The following is a 15,033-nucleotide window of genomic DNA, read 5'->3' on the forward strand; positions in this document are numbered from 1 at the left end:
ACTGTATACATTCATTTGTCTTATCTTCAAGTTTGCTCATTCATTCTTCTGCCTGCTCGGATATTAAATTTAACCCCTCTATTTTTTTTATCATATGAAGACATACAAAGGCTGAAAGTGAAAGTATGGAAAGAGATGTTACATGCGGTAACTAAAGGAGAGCTAGATTGGCTGTATTATTATCAGACAAAATAGATTTTAAGTCAAAAAGATTATAAGAGACAAAGATGGACATTATATAGTGATCCAAGTTTCAATCTATCAAGAAGATATAACAGTCATATGCACATCTAACAACAGAGCCCCAAAACTTATGAAGCAAAAACTGAAAGAATTGAAAGGAGAAATAGGCAGTTCTACAAAAATAGCGGCAAACTTAAATATCCTACTTTTGATAATGGATAAAACAACCATGCAGAAGATCAGTAAGGAAATACAGAATTTGAATATCACCATAAACTAACTAGACCTAACAGAAATATACAGAGCATACCACCCAATGACAACAAAATACATATTCTTCTAAGTGAACGCAGAACATGTTCCAAGATAGACCACATATTAGGTCACTAAACGAGTCTTACTAAATTTGATAGATCGAAATCATGCAAAGTGATCTTCTGATCATAATGGAATGAGACTAGAAGTCAATAACAGAAGAAAACTGGAAAGCTTATATGAAGAAATGAAAACCGCATTCTTAAATAACCAATGGGCCAAAGGAGAAATCACACGGGAATTAGAAAATAGTTTGAGAAAAAATTAAAATAAAATTACAACATACCAAAACCTATGGGATGCAGAAAACACAGTGCTTACGGGGAAATTTATAGCTGATAACACCTACATTGGTAAAGAAGAAAGATCTCAAATCAATAACCTAACTCTGTATCTTACAGAATCAGAAAAAGAAGAGAAAACTAAACCCAAAGCTAGCACAGGAAAGAAATAAGACTAGGTCAGAGATAAACTACAGAATAGAAAAACAATAATGAAAATCAGCCAAACCAGAAGTTGTTTCTTTGAAAATACCAATACAATTGACAGACCTTTAGCTAAACTAACAAAAAAAAAAAAAATAGTGAAAGAGAGAGAAAAAAGACTCGAATTACTAAAATTGGCAGTGAAAAGGGGGACATTACTACCACTTTTACAGAAATAAAAAAAGATTATAAGAGAATATAAAGAAACAATGTAAGATAATAAATTGAATAACCTAGATGAAACGGACAAATTCCTAGAAACGCACTCTACTAAAATTGACTTAAGAAGATATAGAAAACCTGAATAGATCTGTAACGAGTAAGTGGATTGAATTGGTAATTAAAAACCTCCCAACAGAAAAAAGCCCAGGACCAGATGGCATCCATGTGAATTCTACCAACTATTTAAAGAAAAATCAACACCAGTCATTCTCAAACTCTTACAAAAAATTGAAGATGAGGAAACACTTCCTAAGTCATTCTGTGAGGCCCATATTACCCTGATGCTGAAGCCAAAGACACTACAAGAATTGAAAACTACACACCAACATCCCTTATGAATATAGATGCAAAAATTTTCAACCAAATACTAGCAAATGGAAGCTAACGTGTATTAAAAGGATTACACACCGTGACTAAGTGGGATTTATCCTAGGAATGCGAGAGTGGTTCAACGTGAAAAACAATCAGTGTAATACATCATATTAATAGAATGAAGGAGAAGAAAACTCACATGATCATCTGAATTGATACAGAAAAGGCATTTGATAAAACCCAATCACCTTTCATGATAAAAACACTCAATAAACTAGGCATAGATAGAAACTGCCTCAACATGGTAAAGGTCATATAGAAAAACCCCAGCTAGCATCATAAAAAAAAAAAAAAATTTAAAGACAGAAAGCTTTTTCCACACAGAATCCTTCAAAACTGCAACTCGAAGCTTCAATGTTTTCTTCAGTTCTTTCAGCTTGAGAAACGCCAAGTGTGTTCTTTCCTTTTGGTTTCCTAACTCCAGGCCTTTGCACATTTCATTATAATACTTTGCTTTGTCTTCTTGAGCTGCCTGATCCCATATAGATAGTTTGTAAAAGAGCACAATGCTCAAGGCAGACATTCTTTACTAGTTAAGCTAAAGTGTTGTTTGGTTTACGCTTTCAAGACCTAATAATTTTCTGCTTTGAATTTTTTTTTTTTGATACCATGTGTTTTTATTCATGGAAGCAGGCTGAGTATGGGGTGTGTTTAAATTTTTGGTTGATAATATGGTTTTAAGAAATATTATGTGGGAATACATGGTTACCCAAAACTCAGGGTGTTCTCAGGCAGTATGATTGGTGGGCACCTGTCTGTCCCACTGGGCTTGGTGGCAGGATGTATTGCAGGGGGCCTTCTATCGGGGTACATTGGGCACCTCTGGTTTTCCAAATATCACACACACATACACACACACCCCCCCAAACCCACCAGAGCTCCCTAACTATAGCACCAAAAAAAAAAAAAGACCCATTGCTATCGAGTGGATTCTGACTCACAGAAACCATAAATATGCTTACAAGGCTTATTTAGCTGTACAAACGCCAAAAGAGACAAAAGTTTTACCCAATCATACTTCCTAGATGCACTAAAAAACCTCACATTTAAACCTTCTGCCCAAGCTATTTGTTTTAAAAAATGTTTGTTACCTTTCACCAGTACACAAGTCCCCACTAGTGGGCAGCAAATACTTTCGGTGGGAAAAGTAGTCCCAAGAAACCTAAACCAAAAACAAACAAACCAAACCAGTTGCTATGGAGTCGGTTCCGACTCATAGTGACCCTATAGGACAGAGTAGAACTGCCCCATAGAGCTTCCAGGGAGCTCCTGATGGATTTGAACTGCCGACCTTTTGGTTAGCAGCTATAGCTGTTAACCACTATGCCACCAGGGTTTCTAAAAGAGACTAAAGAAACAAGCAATGAAGAGACAACAACCAAATTAAAAAATGGGGAAAGGATTTGAATAGACATTTTTCCAAGTAAGATATACAAATGGCCAATAAGCACGTATAAAGGAACTCAGTATCATTTGTCATTAAAAACTAAAGTCAAACTCATTGCTGTCAACTCAATTCCAACTCATAGCAATCGTATATGACAGAGTAGAACTGCCCCATAGAGTTCCCAAGGAGCGCCTGATGGATTCAAACTGCCGACCTTTTGGTTAGCAGCCATAGCTCTTAACCACCGCCAAGGTTTCATTTGTCATTAAAAACCGAGAAACCAAACCCGTTGCCGTCGAGTCGATTCCGACTCATAGCGACCCTATAGGACAGAGTAGAACTGCCCCATACAGTTTCCAAGAAGCACCTGGTGGATTTGAACTGCCAACCTTTTGACTAGCAGCCGTAGCTCTTAACCACTATGCTACCAGGGTTTCCTCATTTGTCATTAGGGAGTTGCAAATCAAATCCAGAACGATATACCACTTCACACCCACTAGGATGGTTATAATCAAGAAAAATAAAAAATGGTGGTGAGGATGTGGAGAAATCAAAACCCTTGTACATTATTGATGCGAATGTTAAATGGCACAGCTGCTTTGGAAAACGGTTTGGAGGTTTTTCAAAAAGTTCAAAATGGAACTATCATATGCCCCAGAAATTCCACTCCTAGGTATATACCCAAAAGAATTGAAAACAGAGCTCAAGCAGATACTGGTACCCAATGTTGACTGCGGTATTATTTAGTTGCCAAAGGTGGAAACAACCCAAGTGTCCACCAACAGATGCATGGGGAAAAAAATGTGGTAAATACATACAAAGGAGTATTATTCAGCTATCAAAAGGAATAAAGTTCTGATACGTGATATAACCTGGGTGAACTTTGAAATGGTTATACTAGGTGAAATAAACGAGATAAAAAAGGCAAATAATATATGATTTCCCTTATGTGAAATATCTAGAATAGGCAAAGTCATGCAGACAGAAAGTTAGATTAGAGGTTACCAGGGCCTGGGGGAAGAGGGGAAAGTGCCTTATTGCTTAATGGGTACAGAGTTTTTTGGGGGGTGACAAAAACATTTTGGAAATAGTGGTGATAGTTGCCCAGTATTGTGAATGCAATTAATGCCACTGAGTTACGGATTCTAAAATGGTTAAAATGGTAGCTTGTATGTTATAATCTTCACCACAATAGAAAAATGAGTCAAGAGAGCAACTCGATTACGTTCCAGTAGTCTCTTTAGTTGCCCTAGCACTATTTTATTAATCACATTTATACCACTGACATGAAGTACTTTCATAATATATTACTAAAGCTTTTTAAAGTTGCATTGTTTAGATTACCTTTCCATATTGATAAAAATGAAACGAGAGAGAGAGAGAAGCTGGTCCTGCTGGAGAGATGGAGGTTACATGAAGAAGCAAAGGCTGGAGGTGATGGGTTGAGCCTGGGGACATGGGTACCGGAGGAACAACACCTTTGCACTGCAGCTCATGCCTGGAGAAGGCCTCTTCTGTCAGGACCAGCTTTGGGTCCCCTTTCTTTGGATCATCTTTGACTCCCTACGGGTAGGACCCATTTTTACCTCTACTGTCCTTCATGCGCAGATGGCCTGAGCTTTAATTGAGGACTTTTTCATCATCATTTCATTACTTCTGCTCTTGCTTATGTCTTCCACTGACTGTGAGCTGATTGAGGACAGGGATTATAGCTTTCTTCTGTGAGTTTGCAGTGTCAAAGGCGGCATAGTCCAACACAGTAGTCAGTAAGCACATGTAGCTGTTGAGCACTTGAAATATGGCTAATCTGAAATGTGCTGTAAATTAAAAATACACAATGGATTAGAAGATTTATTATAAAAACGATATAAAAATCTCAATTTTTATATTGATTACCTGTTAAAGTTATATTATTTTTGATATATTGGGTTAAATAAAATGCATTATTAAAATTAACTTGACCAGCTTCTTTTTACTCTTTTAATGTAGCTACTATAAAATTAAACTTCATGTGTGACTGTATAATATTTCTACTGGCCACTGATGGTTGAAGGTAGGTAGGGGACGCAGAAACAATGAAGCTGACCAAGGCTGGGTAGAGTATGATTTCTCTGTTTAGTTTCCACCAACAACTTAAAGAGGAGCTCTCTGCTGACTACTACCCAGCCTTTAGGAACCCTGTGAGCACTCATTCACCAGCTTTTCTCTCCCTTCCCAGGTTACCATGTTTCCATAGACTCTGAAGATTGTATCTCGTGCCAGTATGGAGTGGGTTACACCAACCATTCGAACATCTTATCTTCCTGCTTACCTTGTACAGTTTGTAAAGCAGGTACAGAGCATATGGACTTGGGGCCCAGAGGTGGGATGCATGATGAGAAGGTGGAAATCATAGCTGATGTGGAGTTAGGGAACTTGGGTTCCAGTCCCAACTTGGTCTTTATTAGACCCTGAAACATGATTATGTCTTTGAGTCAATAAAGTAAAACAAAGAGAAATTAATTATATAAAGCATGCCATTTGGTATGGAAAATCTTTTAAACCATCAGTAGGAAAAGGTGGACTACTAATCTATTCCTTGTTGGGGAGGACAGTATAGTTATCTCATAAGGAAATGTGTGGCATGGGCAAAGTGCTCAGTGTGAAGCGGCTGACACGGAGCTGATCCTGGGCCAGCACCTTCTTAGCTCTGTGTCTGCTCTTGGCCTGGTGCTCAGTCTCTCAGTTGTATTTCCTAAAGCCCCTCCCACCTCTCTTAGCAGGGCGAGGTTTTTTGAGAATCCACCCAAGATTCCTCTCCATCCAGGGTTGCTCAGTTATTACCCCACCCATTGCTATTGACCATAAGATCCAAAAGATTTTTCCTTGCAAACCTCAAGCATTAAACAATGAATCATGTTCCACTCTTTTTTATGACTCTGGCAACCATTGAACTGTGGCTGTATTTTATGTAGTCTCTTCGCACTGGTTTTGTTTGGGTATTGGTGAACCGAGTTGAGCTGAGTGAGAAGGGGTTTGGGTGGCCGAGGGAGAAGTCAGGGAAACACATCTGTAAATCCTTATCCTTTGTCTCCAGATGAAGACGAGATAAGTCCATGCACCCTCACCAGAGACACGGAGTGTCAATGCAAGGCTGGCACCTTCCTTGAAAGAGATGCCCCTGAGATCTGCCAGAAGTGCAGCACTGGGTGAGACACGGGGCCAAGGGACTCCCACCAGCTCGAGGGGGCCAACGGAAGACCTGAGGTTTCCTTGTACCCCGTTCTCTCCCCTCCTTCCATTGAGCCCCTCTAACTCCCACAGGGCTTCCCTGGGCCCATGGGTCTCCTGAGCCTGTACAACCCTCCTCATCCATCTGCATGACCCACCAGTGGCCCTGCCACCCCCTTCCCACACCCCTCGGCACTCTTTCCCCTGAGGCAGGCCAGCTGTCCGTTGGGCACATGGGTCAGTCCTCAGAGCCCACGATACTTTCAGGGGCTCGCACACATTCTTTAATTTCATTTAAAACAAGAAGGAAGTAATTGAATAGAATCAATCCTGGATTATAGTCAGCCTTATACAGACGCAGTTATCAAATGTAAATTTTGAATATTTTTATGAAGAAAGCAGTGGCGTCACTAGGGGGATGTGGAGGTGCGGACTGCACCAGATTGATACTTTCAGGGGGGTGACACCAAAATGACTGTCGACAAAATTTTTCTGTAGTGTCTCAGCAGAAGTTTATGTTTTACAAAAATATCCCTGTAGTTACTTATAACAGCAACAAAAAACTTTTTGTAAGCCCAGCTTACATGTATCAATATGCCTACAAGGCTAAAATTCTATACTAATTTCCTTTAAAAAAAAAAAAAATTATTGTGTTTTAGGTGAAAGTTTACAGACCAAGTTAGTTTCCCGCTTAATGAATTGTACACAAAGTGCTCCATGACATTCATAGCAATCCTCACACTGTTGACAACACACTCCCCCTGGGTTTCTCTTTCCTTTCGTCTGGTTTTCCTACCTCTTCTGGCCTTCTCATGTTTACTTTTGGGCAAAGGTTGGTTGCCCTTTTGGTCTAGTATAATTGTTTGTTCTACGGAACACATCTTTTCGGGTGTTATTGTTTATTTTATAGGCCTATTGTTTGACTGGGAGGTGGTTTCTGGGAGTGGCTGCAGTTCCAAGTCAGAGGGGCTAATTTACTTTTTAACCCTTCTCATTACAATCACGCTTGGAAACACGTGCTATTGTCTGCAGGCACTACAAGCAGGTGCTGTTGTTTTCCTTGCTGCCCTTGTTTTGATGGTCGCTGATTTTGTCGAATGTTCTGGTGTTTTAGCTACAATATTGTGGTGTTAGCGTGGAGGGGGTGACACCATGAGCTACTGCACTGGGTGACACCAACCCCAGTGATGCCACTAGGGAAAAGGGAACCATGAGGACAAATGTCCCCAAGGCCCCGGAAAGTCACAGTGAAGCACATTTCACTCCTTGAGCTGACTCAACCTGTCTCACCCTTGGCCCGGCCTGTTCCCTGCATACCAAAAAACCCTTTGCTGTGAAGTCGATTCCAACTCACAGAGACTCTACAGGACAGAGCAGAACTGCCCATAAAGCTTCCAAGGAGCTGCTGGTGGGTTTGAACTGCTGACCTTTCAGTTAGCAGCCAAGTGCTTAACCACTGCTGCCACCAGGGTGCTGTGCCGTCCATAGCAGCGAAGTTAGGAGTGAGTTAGCCGGGAGTGGGTGAAAGGTTAGTGCTACTCGTGAGGAAAGGTTGATGGAGGAGGTGGCTCAGCTTGTGGCCCAACGGCCCTCCTGACCCCTCCTGACGCTGCACCTGGACTGAAACCCCCAATGACGCTGCGGCCGCCCCCTCGCTGCCCCGGGAAGTTCACCGTGTGGCCTAGAGGCTGAGAACTGCGCGCGGAGAGCCCCAGGGGCTGAACTGCATATGCTCGGCTGCCTCTCCCAGCCCTAACAGAGAGAGCGAGGGAGGCCTCACCCTGGACGCTTGAGAACCAGGCTCTTCTCTAACAACTTGTCGGGGGACACTGGTGAGGGAGCGTTACTCTTTCTTCTCATCTTACCTGCTCTTGCTCACACACCCCTTCATTTCTCCCTGTGTCTGCTCTTAGGTGCCCGGATGGGAAAGTTCAGTACAGTCCCTGTACCCCCTGGAGTGACCTGAAGTGTGTCCCCAGAGAAGAAGGTACCAAAGCCACTGGGGAAGCCATGGTTTCTGGAGAGCCAGTAACCACTGGCCTGAAGACTCCCACTACTGCCTCTCCTTCCTCAGGCTTTAGATACCACGCGATCTGGATCCCAGTGGTTATATTGGTGCCCCTGGCCCTGGCCCTTCTGGTATTTCTTCGGAGGCGCATTCTTCAAGGTATGGTTTGGTGGGAGGGAAGGAGGAGCTGGCTGCTGGGTCACTTTCTGCCAATCGCCTCATCTTGCCCTCATCTGCCCGGGATCATTCACACCCAGCTCCCTCACCTGATGGTCCCCTTGCCTCCCTCTCCATGTCCAGTTGGACAGGCCCTTTTCTTCACACCAGGGCAGAGGAGCCTAGGTTCTTGGTGGGGTGACTTTATTGTTTCCCACCTTCACTCCCTTCCCTGAGATACCCCCAGAATTGGAAACAGCCCATCCCCATCATCCTCACACACTGAGTTTGCCAGCCCAGGGCTCTTGATTCTGAGTCTGAGTCCCCAGTAGATGCACTGCCAGCTGGCCCTGCCCTGGGAGGAGGCTGGAGCTGCAGAGAGGGGCCCTCCCTCCCCACTTGCTAAAGGAGATGTTCCTTCTCTTCCAGGTTGTGGAATGGCCTCCAAATACGTAAACAGAGTGAGTTGGTGTGTTCGTTTGCTGGGGACATCGGCTTTCAGGAGCTGCTTCCCAACCCACAGACAGTCCCAGCAGGGAGCGGGAAGGATTGACTTCCTGATGTGTCCTGTGCTCCCTTGCTCTGCCCAGGCCTGACAGCTCTCCAGCATTGCCTGGTGGCTCTGAGATGACTGTGAGATGGCAGGTGGCCCAAGTGATTCCTAACTGACCAGCTGTGGCGCTGGAGTCCTGTCCTTCTCATGTTTGGGAGAGACCCTCATGGGCACCCATGGAGGGAGAGGGTGTGTTAGTCAGGGTGCTGAACTCACCTTAGGCACCACCCCAGGGTCCTGGATTTGCTGGGCTGTGTACCCACCCGGGATGACACTCCCAAGAGGGGTGGGGAAGGCAGGACAACCCGTCCTGAGAGTCCGTGCAGGGGCCTTGGGTGCGCACCCTGACTGGGGCTCTTCCTCTTCCCTAGGTCTTGTTCTGGCGGCTGTGCTCCCAAGAAGGGCCTGGGACTCATGACAATGCTCAAAATGAGGCCCTGAGCAACAGGCTGGACCCTGAGCTGGAAGAGGAAGGCCAGGAGCAGACTGAGGTGACAGGTGACAGGGGACAGACCCCAGTGGAAGCAGAGGCTCTCCAGGTGAGTGAGTGACACTGTGCCTGGCCTTGGCCTTTCCTGCTAGCCCTGTAGTCTTGGTAGAAAGAGGGAAGGTGATGTCCATTCAGTTCTCCTGGGGCATGGAGAAGTGGTGACGTTGGAGAGACCAGGCACCTGAGTGAAAGGGGCTGCCTGGGGGGGTGGGTGGTGGGGGGTCTGCTCATGCTGATGTCACATCGTGTATTTTTATTGTCTGTCTTGTACTCACTATTTCCCCAGAGCTAGAGCAGTGGGCACTCTGATATGCATTGAATGACTGGATAAGGGCTACACAACATTCCACTGTGTGGTTGAAATGGATGTAGTAAGCCATCCTTATACCATTAGGGATTTTGAATTTATTTCAAAGTTATCACATTGTACATATTTGAAAATGAATCTTTGTCCACATTTCTGATCATGTTCATAGGTGACTTTTAAAAGAAGTAGAATTTCTGAATAACATCAAGAAGTACTTTTTTTGCTACACACACACATCTACAGTTTGGTTCATCACAGTTCATCAGTTTTGATCTTATATTGGATGCTTTTTTTGTCTTCATTTTTGCTAAGGAGGAAACATTTTACTGGCTTAAATTTACATTTCTTTGTTTTCATTCTATGTTGCATATTTACTAGATGTGTGAATCTGTTTCTTTAATTGGTTGTCTATGGTTTCTGTCTTGTCTGTCAGCGTCTTTCTATGGAGACATGCTCTCCTGCACAGGCATTTTCTCACACAGGAAAGAGATTCTTAATTTCTTGTTTACCTTTCCATCTTGGCTGATATTTTAATGCACAGAACATCTACATTTTCAATAGTTAAATATCTTCATGTATTTATTATTTCATTACTCGTAAGTTTAGAAAGTCCTTCCCCAACAAAAGATAACGTGAGCTTCTCTAATTCCTTAGGGTTTGTTTTTTAATTAAAAATGTGATTGTTAGCATAAGCTCAACAGAAGTTATTTTGTGATACAACATGAAGTGAGGAGCTACCCCGATTGTTCTCGGTAACTGTGTTGTTTCTATAATACCGCTTAGCAACAGATTTTCCTATTTCCCTCTGCTTTTGGCTCCTTTATCACATGTTAAATGTTTACATAGACAATCATCTCTTTCCACCTAGACCATTCTGTTTCCTTAACTTTTGTGCATCAACAACACATTTTTTTAATATTGAGAAAATATACTAAATGAAAAAAAATCAATAATACCCTATCCTGATTAACCAGTGTTGATGTTTTTAGAAACAGTGCAATACATATCCATTGTAGGAAAATGTCAATAACATAAGAAGGCCCTCAGTAATTAAAAAAAGCCTCCCTACTTGTCCCCTAGCCCCCTGGTGCTTTTTATTTGCAGTAACTCTGATAATAATACCTTGTGATTCTTTGCTAAAATCATTGTGTATATGCCCTCTATATATACATGCATATGAATATGCAGATTAGTCTGGTAAGCATTAAGATCTAATCAATATTCAATATTTTTCTTATCAAAGAAGATAATATTCATCAGTGCAAGTATTTTATTGTAACTTAATTAATTTTATCTGTTCCCTTCCAAGACTCATGCCCCTTATTTTTGTTTCATGTCTTGCTCATAAGCCAGAACAGTCAGAATAACGTTCAGCGTGCTGAGAGAGTGCAGGCGTTTGGTCTTACTTTGACGTTGCAGGGAAGGCCTATAGTGCTTTATCACAAAGAATGACCTTCACTCCTGTTTTGATATAGAAAACCCTTTCATTATGGATGCACTCTCCTCTCCTGTTTTCAAAAATCAGAATTGGTGGTTAAGGTTACCAAAAGTAATTTCAGCCTCCATTGACGTTTTCTGGTGCTTTCGTTTTCTTCTTATTTAAACTATTGATATGATACGTTATTATTAATCAAAGCACATTTGTGTTCTGAAATAAACCCTATTTTAGATTTTCCAAAATGCCCACATACATATTCTATTTGAGTCTCATAAAAGGCTGTGAGGACCAGTTGTCTCCTGTCGGGCTGCATGGGAATTGACTAGAGGGGCAGAAGGGTACTCTCTGGGGTGGTGGAAATGGTCTGTCTCTTGGTTTGGGTGTTGTTTACACAGGGGTGAACAGTTGTCTGAACTGGAACAGAATATGTAGGATGTATGTACCTCACTGCGTGTCAGGTATGCCTCAACAAGCAAGCAAACAGCCTGTGAGGGACTCAGGCTAGGAGGTTTAGCTCTGTTTCCAGTCAGTCCCACAGGGGGCACTGGCGTTCCTCAGGTCACACAGCTGGCTGGGTGTCAGGGTCAGTTCTAGAATCCAGGGCTCCTGACTTCTCCACTGTGTTTTGTAGGGTAATGCTGAAGGGTCTCAGATGAGAAGGGTGCCGCTGGTTGTAGTGAATGGTGCAGACCCCGCTGAAAGTAAGTCCTTTGTTCAGGGCAGTACCATGTAAAAGATGAATGAATTATATCTCGTTAATATTTTTTGTATCTTGATAACGTGTACAAATAGTATTTTGTATATATTGAGCTACATAAAATGTACTACTAAAATTAATGTCACCTTTTTTCTCCTAATGTAGATGAGGAAATATGACATTATATTTACGACTCTCCTTATATAACTATTGGATGGCAATGTCAGTGCATTTCACATGCATCTCATTTAATCCCTCATTTGCTCCATTTTACGGATTAAACTGTTGCTCAGAGTTTACTTGCCCCTAGTAGGTCTGCTTCAGTGTCAGTGAGGTCAAGCTGGGATAAACCCAGAGATCTCCTACCTCCAGGCCCTTGCTCTTTCCACTAAGGCAGGTGCTCCAGCCCAGGGATCTGACTCTCATGACAAGCAAAGCCAAGCAGTGTCCCTCCTTTGAGGTCCTGTTGCACCCATGGTCTGTCCTTTTCCTCTGGCTGGTGCCATAGGTCGCTTTCTTTCTCCATCAGGGCCCATCCTGCCTTCTCAAGTCGGGTGTCAGCCCTCCCCTAGGTCAGGGCTCTCTGTCGACCTTGACTGTCCCCCAGTGCCATGGACGTGGCGAGGGCCAGGCAGTGATGTCTCATCCTCTGCAGTTGGGGAAGCAGGTGGGGGACGTGGATCAGCAGGCAGACTACAATAGAGGGGTCATCAGTGTCTACCGTGGGGGCCTAGGCCTAACTTAGGGTTCTCTGCCCTTTCTGAAGTGCATCCCATCTAACCTCATTGTCTCTCTGCCTTTAAATCTCACACAGCTCTAAGGTCGTTCTTTGATTACTTCATAAAAGAAGTGCCCTTAGCTTCCTGGAAGGCAGTCATGCGGCAGATGGGCCTCAGAGACAATGAGATGGACATGGCCAGAGCCAGTGAAACAGATATCACCGAACAGCACTACAAAATGCTGGTCCAGTGGCTCCAAAAGACAGGGAAGGATGCCTCTGTCAACACCCTGCTGGATGCCTTGGAAGCACAAGGACAAAGAAATGCAAGAGAGACAATTCAGGACTACCTGTTGCTCTCCGGAAAGTACACCTACGCAGAATCCAGGACAGCCACCAATGATATGTGTGTGTGTACAGGAATGAAAGAATTGCTTCATGACCCACTTCAGACACCAGCCTGGAATAAATAGCCAAAAATCTAACATGAACAGTACACGAATAAACGGCCTTCAGATACTATACAGCAGTTAAAATGTTCTGGAATTCTTTTTGGAATAATTTTCTTGACATATTGGCAATGATAAGCAAACTGTAGAAATGTATGATTCTAGTTATGGTATACTCACATGTTTCTGTGGGTATGGACAGTTGTTTTCAGGATCTCATTGTTTTCAACTTATGCACTTTTTAACATCATAGGAAAAAAATTTTAACTTATATTGCAAGATCCATGTATGTGGCTATATTTATATTTAATTGTGTCTAGTGTTCTTGGGTGGCACTAACAGTTAAGCTGTCAGCTATTAACTGAAAGGTTGGCAGTTCGAACCCACCCAGAAGTGCCTTGAAGGAAATGCCTGGTGACCTGCTTCTGAAAGGTCACAGAGCCTATGGAGCACAATTCTACTCCAACACGCGTAGGCCACCATGAGTTGGGATCGACTCAACGGCAATTGGTAGTGGCCGTATTAATACTGTATGATGTGGATCTTTATATTTATATATTTTTATGTATTATGGGAAACCCAACTGGGGAAAAAAAAAAAAAGGAAATTTAACTAGTTTGTTTACTAGGGTTACCTGGAAGAGACTGAAGAACCAAAACACAAGTAGAATGAAAAAAGTCTGGCGTGGAAAATCCTAATCCATATATTTGCACTGATTGTGTTCCAGTTTCATTCCTATGCACTTTGAGCCTACCCAGGTTTGGATGACTCAAAAAAAAAGCCACTTCTTAAGGGGCCAGACTGTGAAACTTGACAATTGTATAGGTGTGCGATTATTTATTTACAGATGGATGTTTACAAGTGACTGAGAACTTCAGTAGTGGTATGTGAACCCCATGTTTCTGGCTTGTATGCAATGTGAGCGGTCTGCTTGGGCCTCCCTTTCCTCATCTTTGCACAGAGGTAGGGAGAGTGGGACATAGGGTTAGATCTGGGATGACAAATGGGTTTCACTTCATGTGTCATTTCTGATGAATGTTAGCAGCTGTGCAGGACACCATGTTGAGAACGTTACCCTATCTGGGCTCAGGAGAGAGAGAGCAGTGACCTGTTTCTGATGTATGGCATGGTCATAAGAAGAAAGACCTGTCAGTACACATAATTTGTGTTAAATGTTTGCTGAGGACCAAGTGATCTCTCTCACTTCTGGTGGTCTGTGAATCAGAGCCCCAGAGCTGCCTTTTGGGGTCCGGATTGCCTATCTGAAGAGCTTAGCCCCTCTGTAAGCATCTGACTTCTACATAAAAGAGTTATACATAATAACTACTCTGGGAATGAACCCTAGAAATAGCTGCTACATTAGGGTTTTGACCTTTTGTTGTATTTTTTTAAATCCTTGGTACCCATTTCAGTTCTCCTCTGCCAGACCTTTCTCCATAGTGTTCCAGGGATGGCAAGATAATTTTATTGAGATTAAGTCTGGGGGGTGGGGAAAGAGTTGATCTTTTTCATCTCAAGGCTCTGTGTGTTGTGTTGTTCTGGGGGCTAGTGCAACTGAGCTAAAAATAGAACTTCCTAAAAATGCAGGTGTATTAGGGCATTGTTTTTTCACTGGTGTTTTGAGGAGGGACCAGGCCCCAGGTTAGTCTGGTGCTAAAATCTTTTTTCTGTTTATTTCTGAGGTCCAGCTGGGCTGAACACTTTACATGGAACTTTGCATTTGCTATTCCTCTGAGCAGAACACTCTGCTGTCATAGCTTTAGATGGACTCACATACTTTTGTCAACAAGGCGGCAGCTCACTTATCCCTTTCTCAGAGGACTTCCTTGACTGCCCATCTAAAGTATTAGCCTTACCAGGGTTTGCCATGTTTACTCATTTACTTGTCTATTGTCTTTCACTAGAAGTAAGCTTCATGAGAATACAAAAATATTTTTTTGTTGCTTTATACCAAGTCCAAATAGCACCTACCACATGATAGGCTCTTAATCTTTCTTTAATGGTCGAATATCCTTTCATGCAGCTACCCAGTGGAAAATACCC

General features: G+C 42.7%; 1 protein-coding gene across 1 annotated transcript in view; it reads left to right on the plus strand.

The window, feature by feature from the left end:
* The window catches only part of TNFRSF10B (TNF receptor superfamily member 10b), a 39,262-nt gene extending 24,263 nt beyond the window's left edge, over nt 1–14,999 (plus strand). The window contains exons 3-9 of the mRNA XM_049865143.1: nt 5,183–5,296; nt 6,041–6,152; nt 8,088–8,341; nt 8,768–8,799; nt 9,263–9,430; nt 11,758–11,827; nt 12,638–14,999. Coding sequence (XP_049721100.1) covers nt 5,183–5,296; nt 6,041–6,152; nt 8,088–8,341; nt 8,768–8,799; nt 9,263–9,430; nt 11,758–11,827; nt 12,638–13,014 — 1,127 coding nt within the window. The 3' untranslated portion in view covers nt 13,015–14,999. The remainder of the gene's footprint in view (nt 1–5,182; nt 5,297–6,040; nt 6,153–8,087; nt 8,342–8,767; nt 8,800–9,262; nt 9,431–11,757; nt 11,828–12,637) is intronic.
* The last annotated feature ends 34 nt before the right edge of the window (nt 15,000–15,033 follow it).

This window comes from Elephas maximus, chromosome 22 (assembly GCF_024166365.1).
Source record: "Elephas maximus indicus isolate mEleMax1 chromosome 22, mEleMax1 primary haplotype, whole genome shotgun sequence".
Classification (NCBI taxonomy): domain Eukaryota; kingdom Metazoa; phylum Chordata; class Mammalia; order Proboscidea; family Elephantidae; genus Elephas; species Elephas maximus.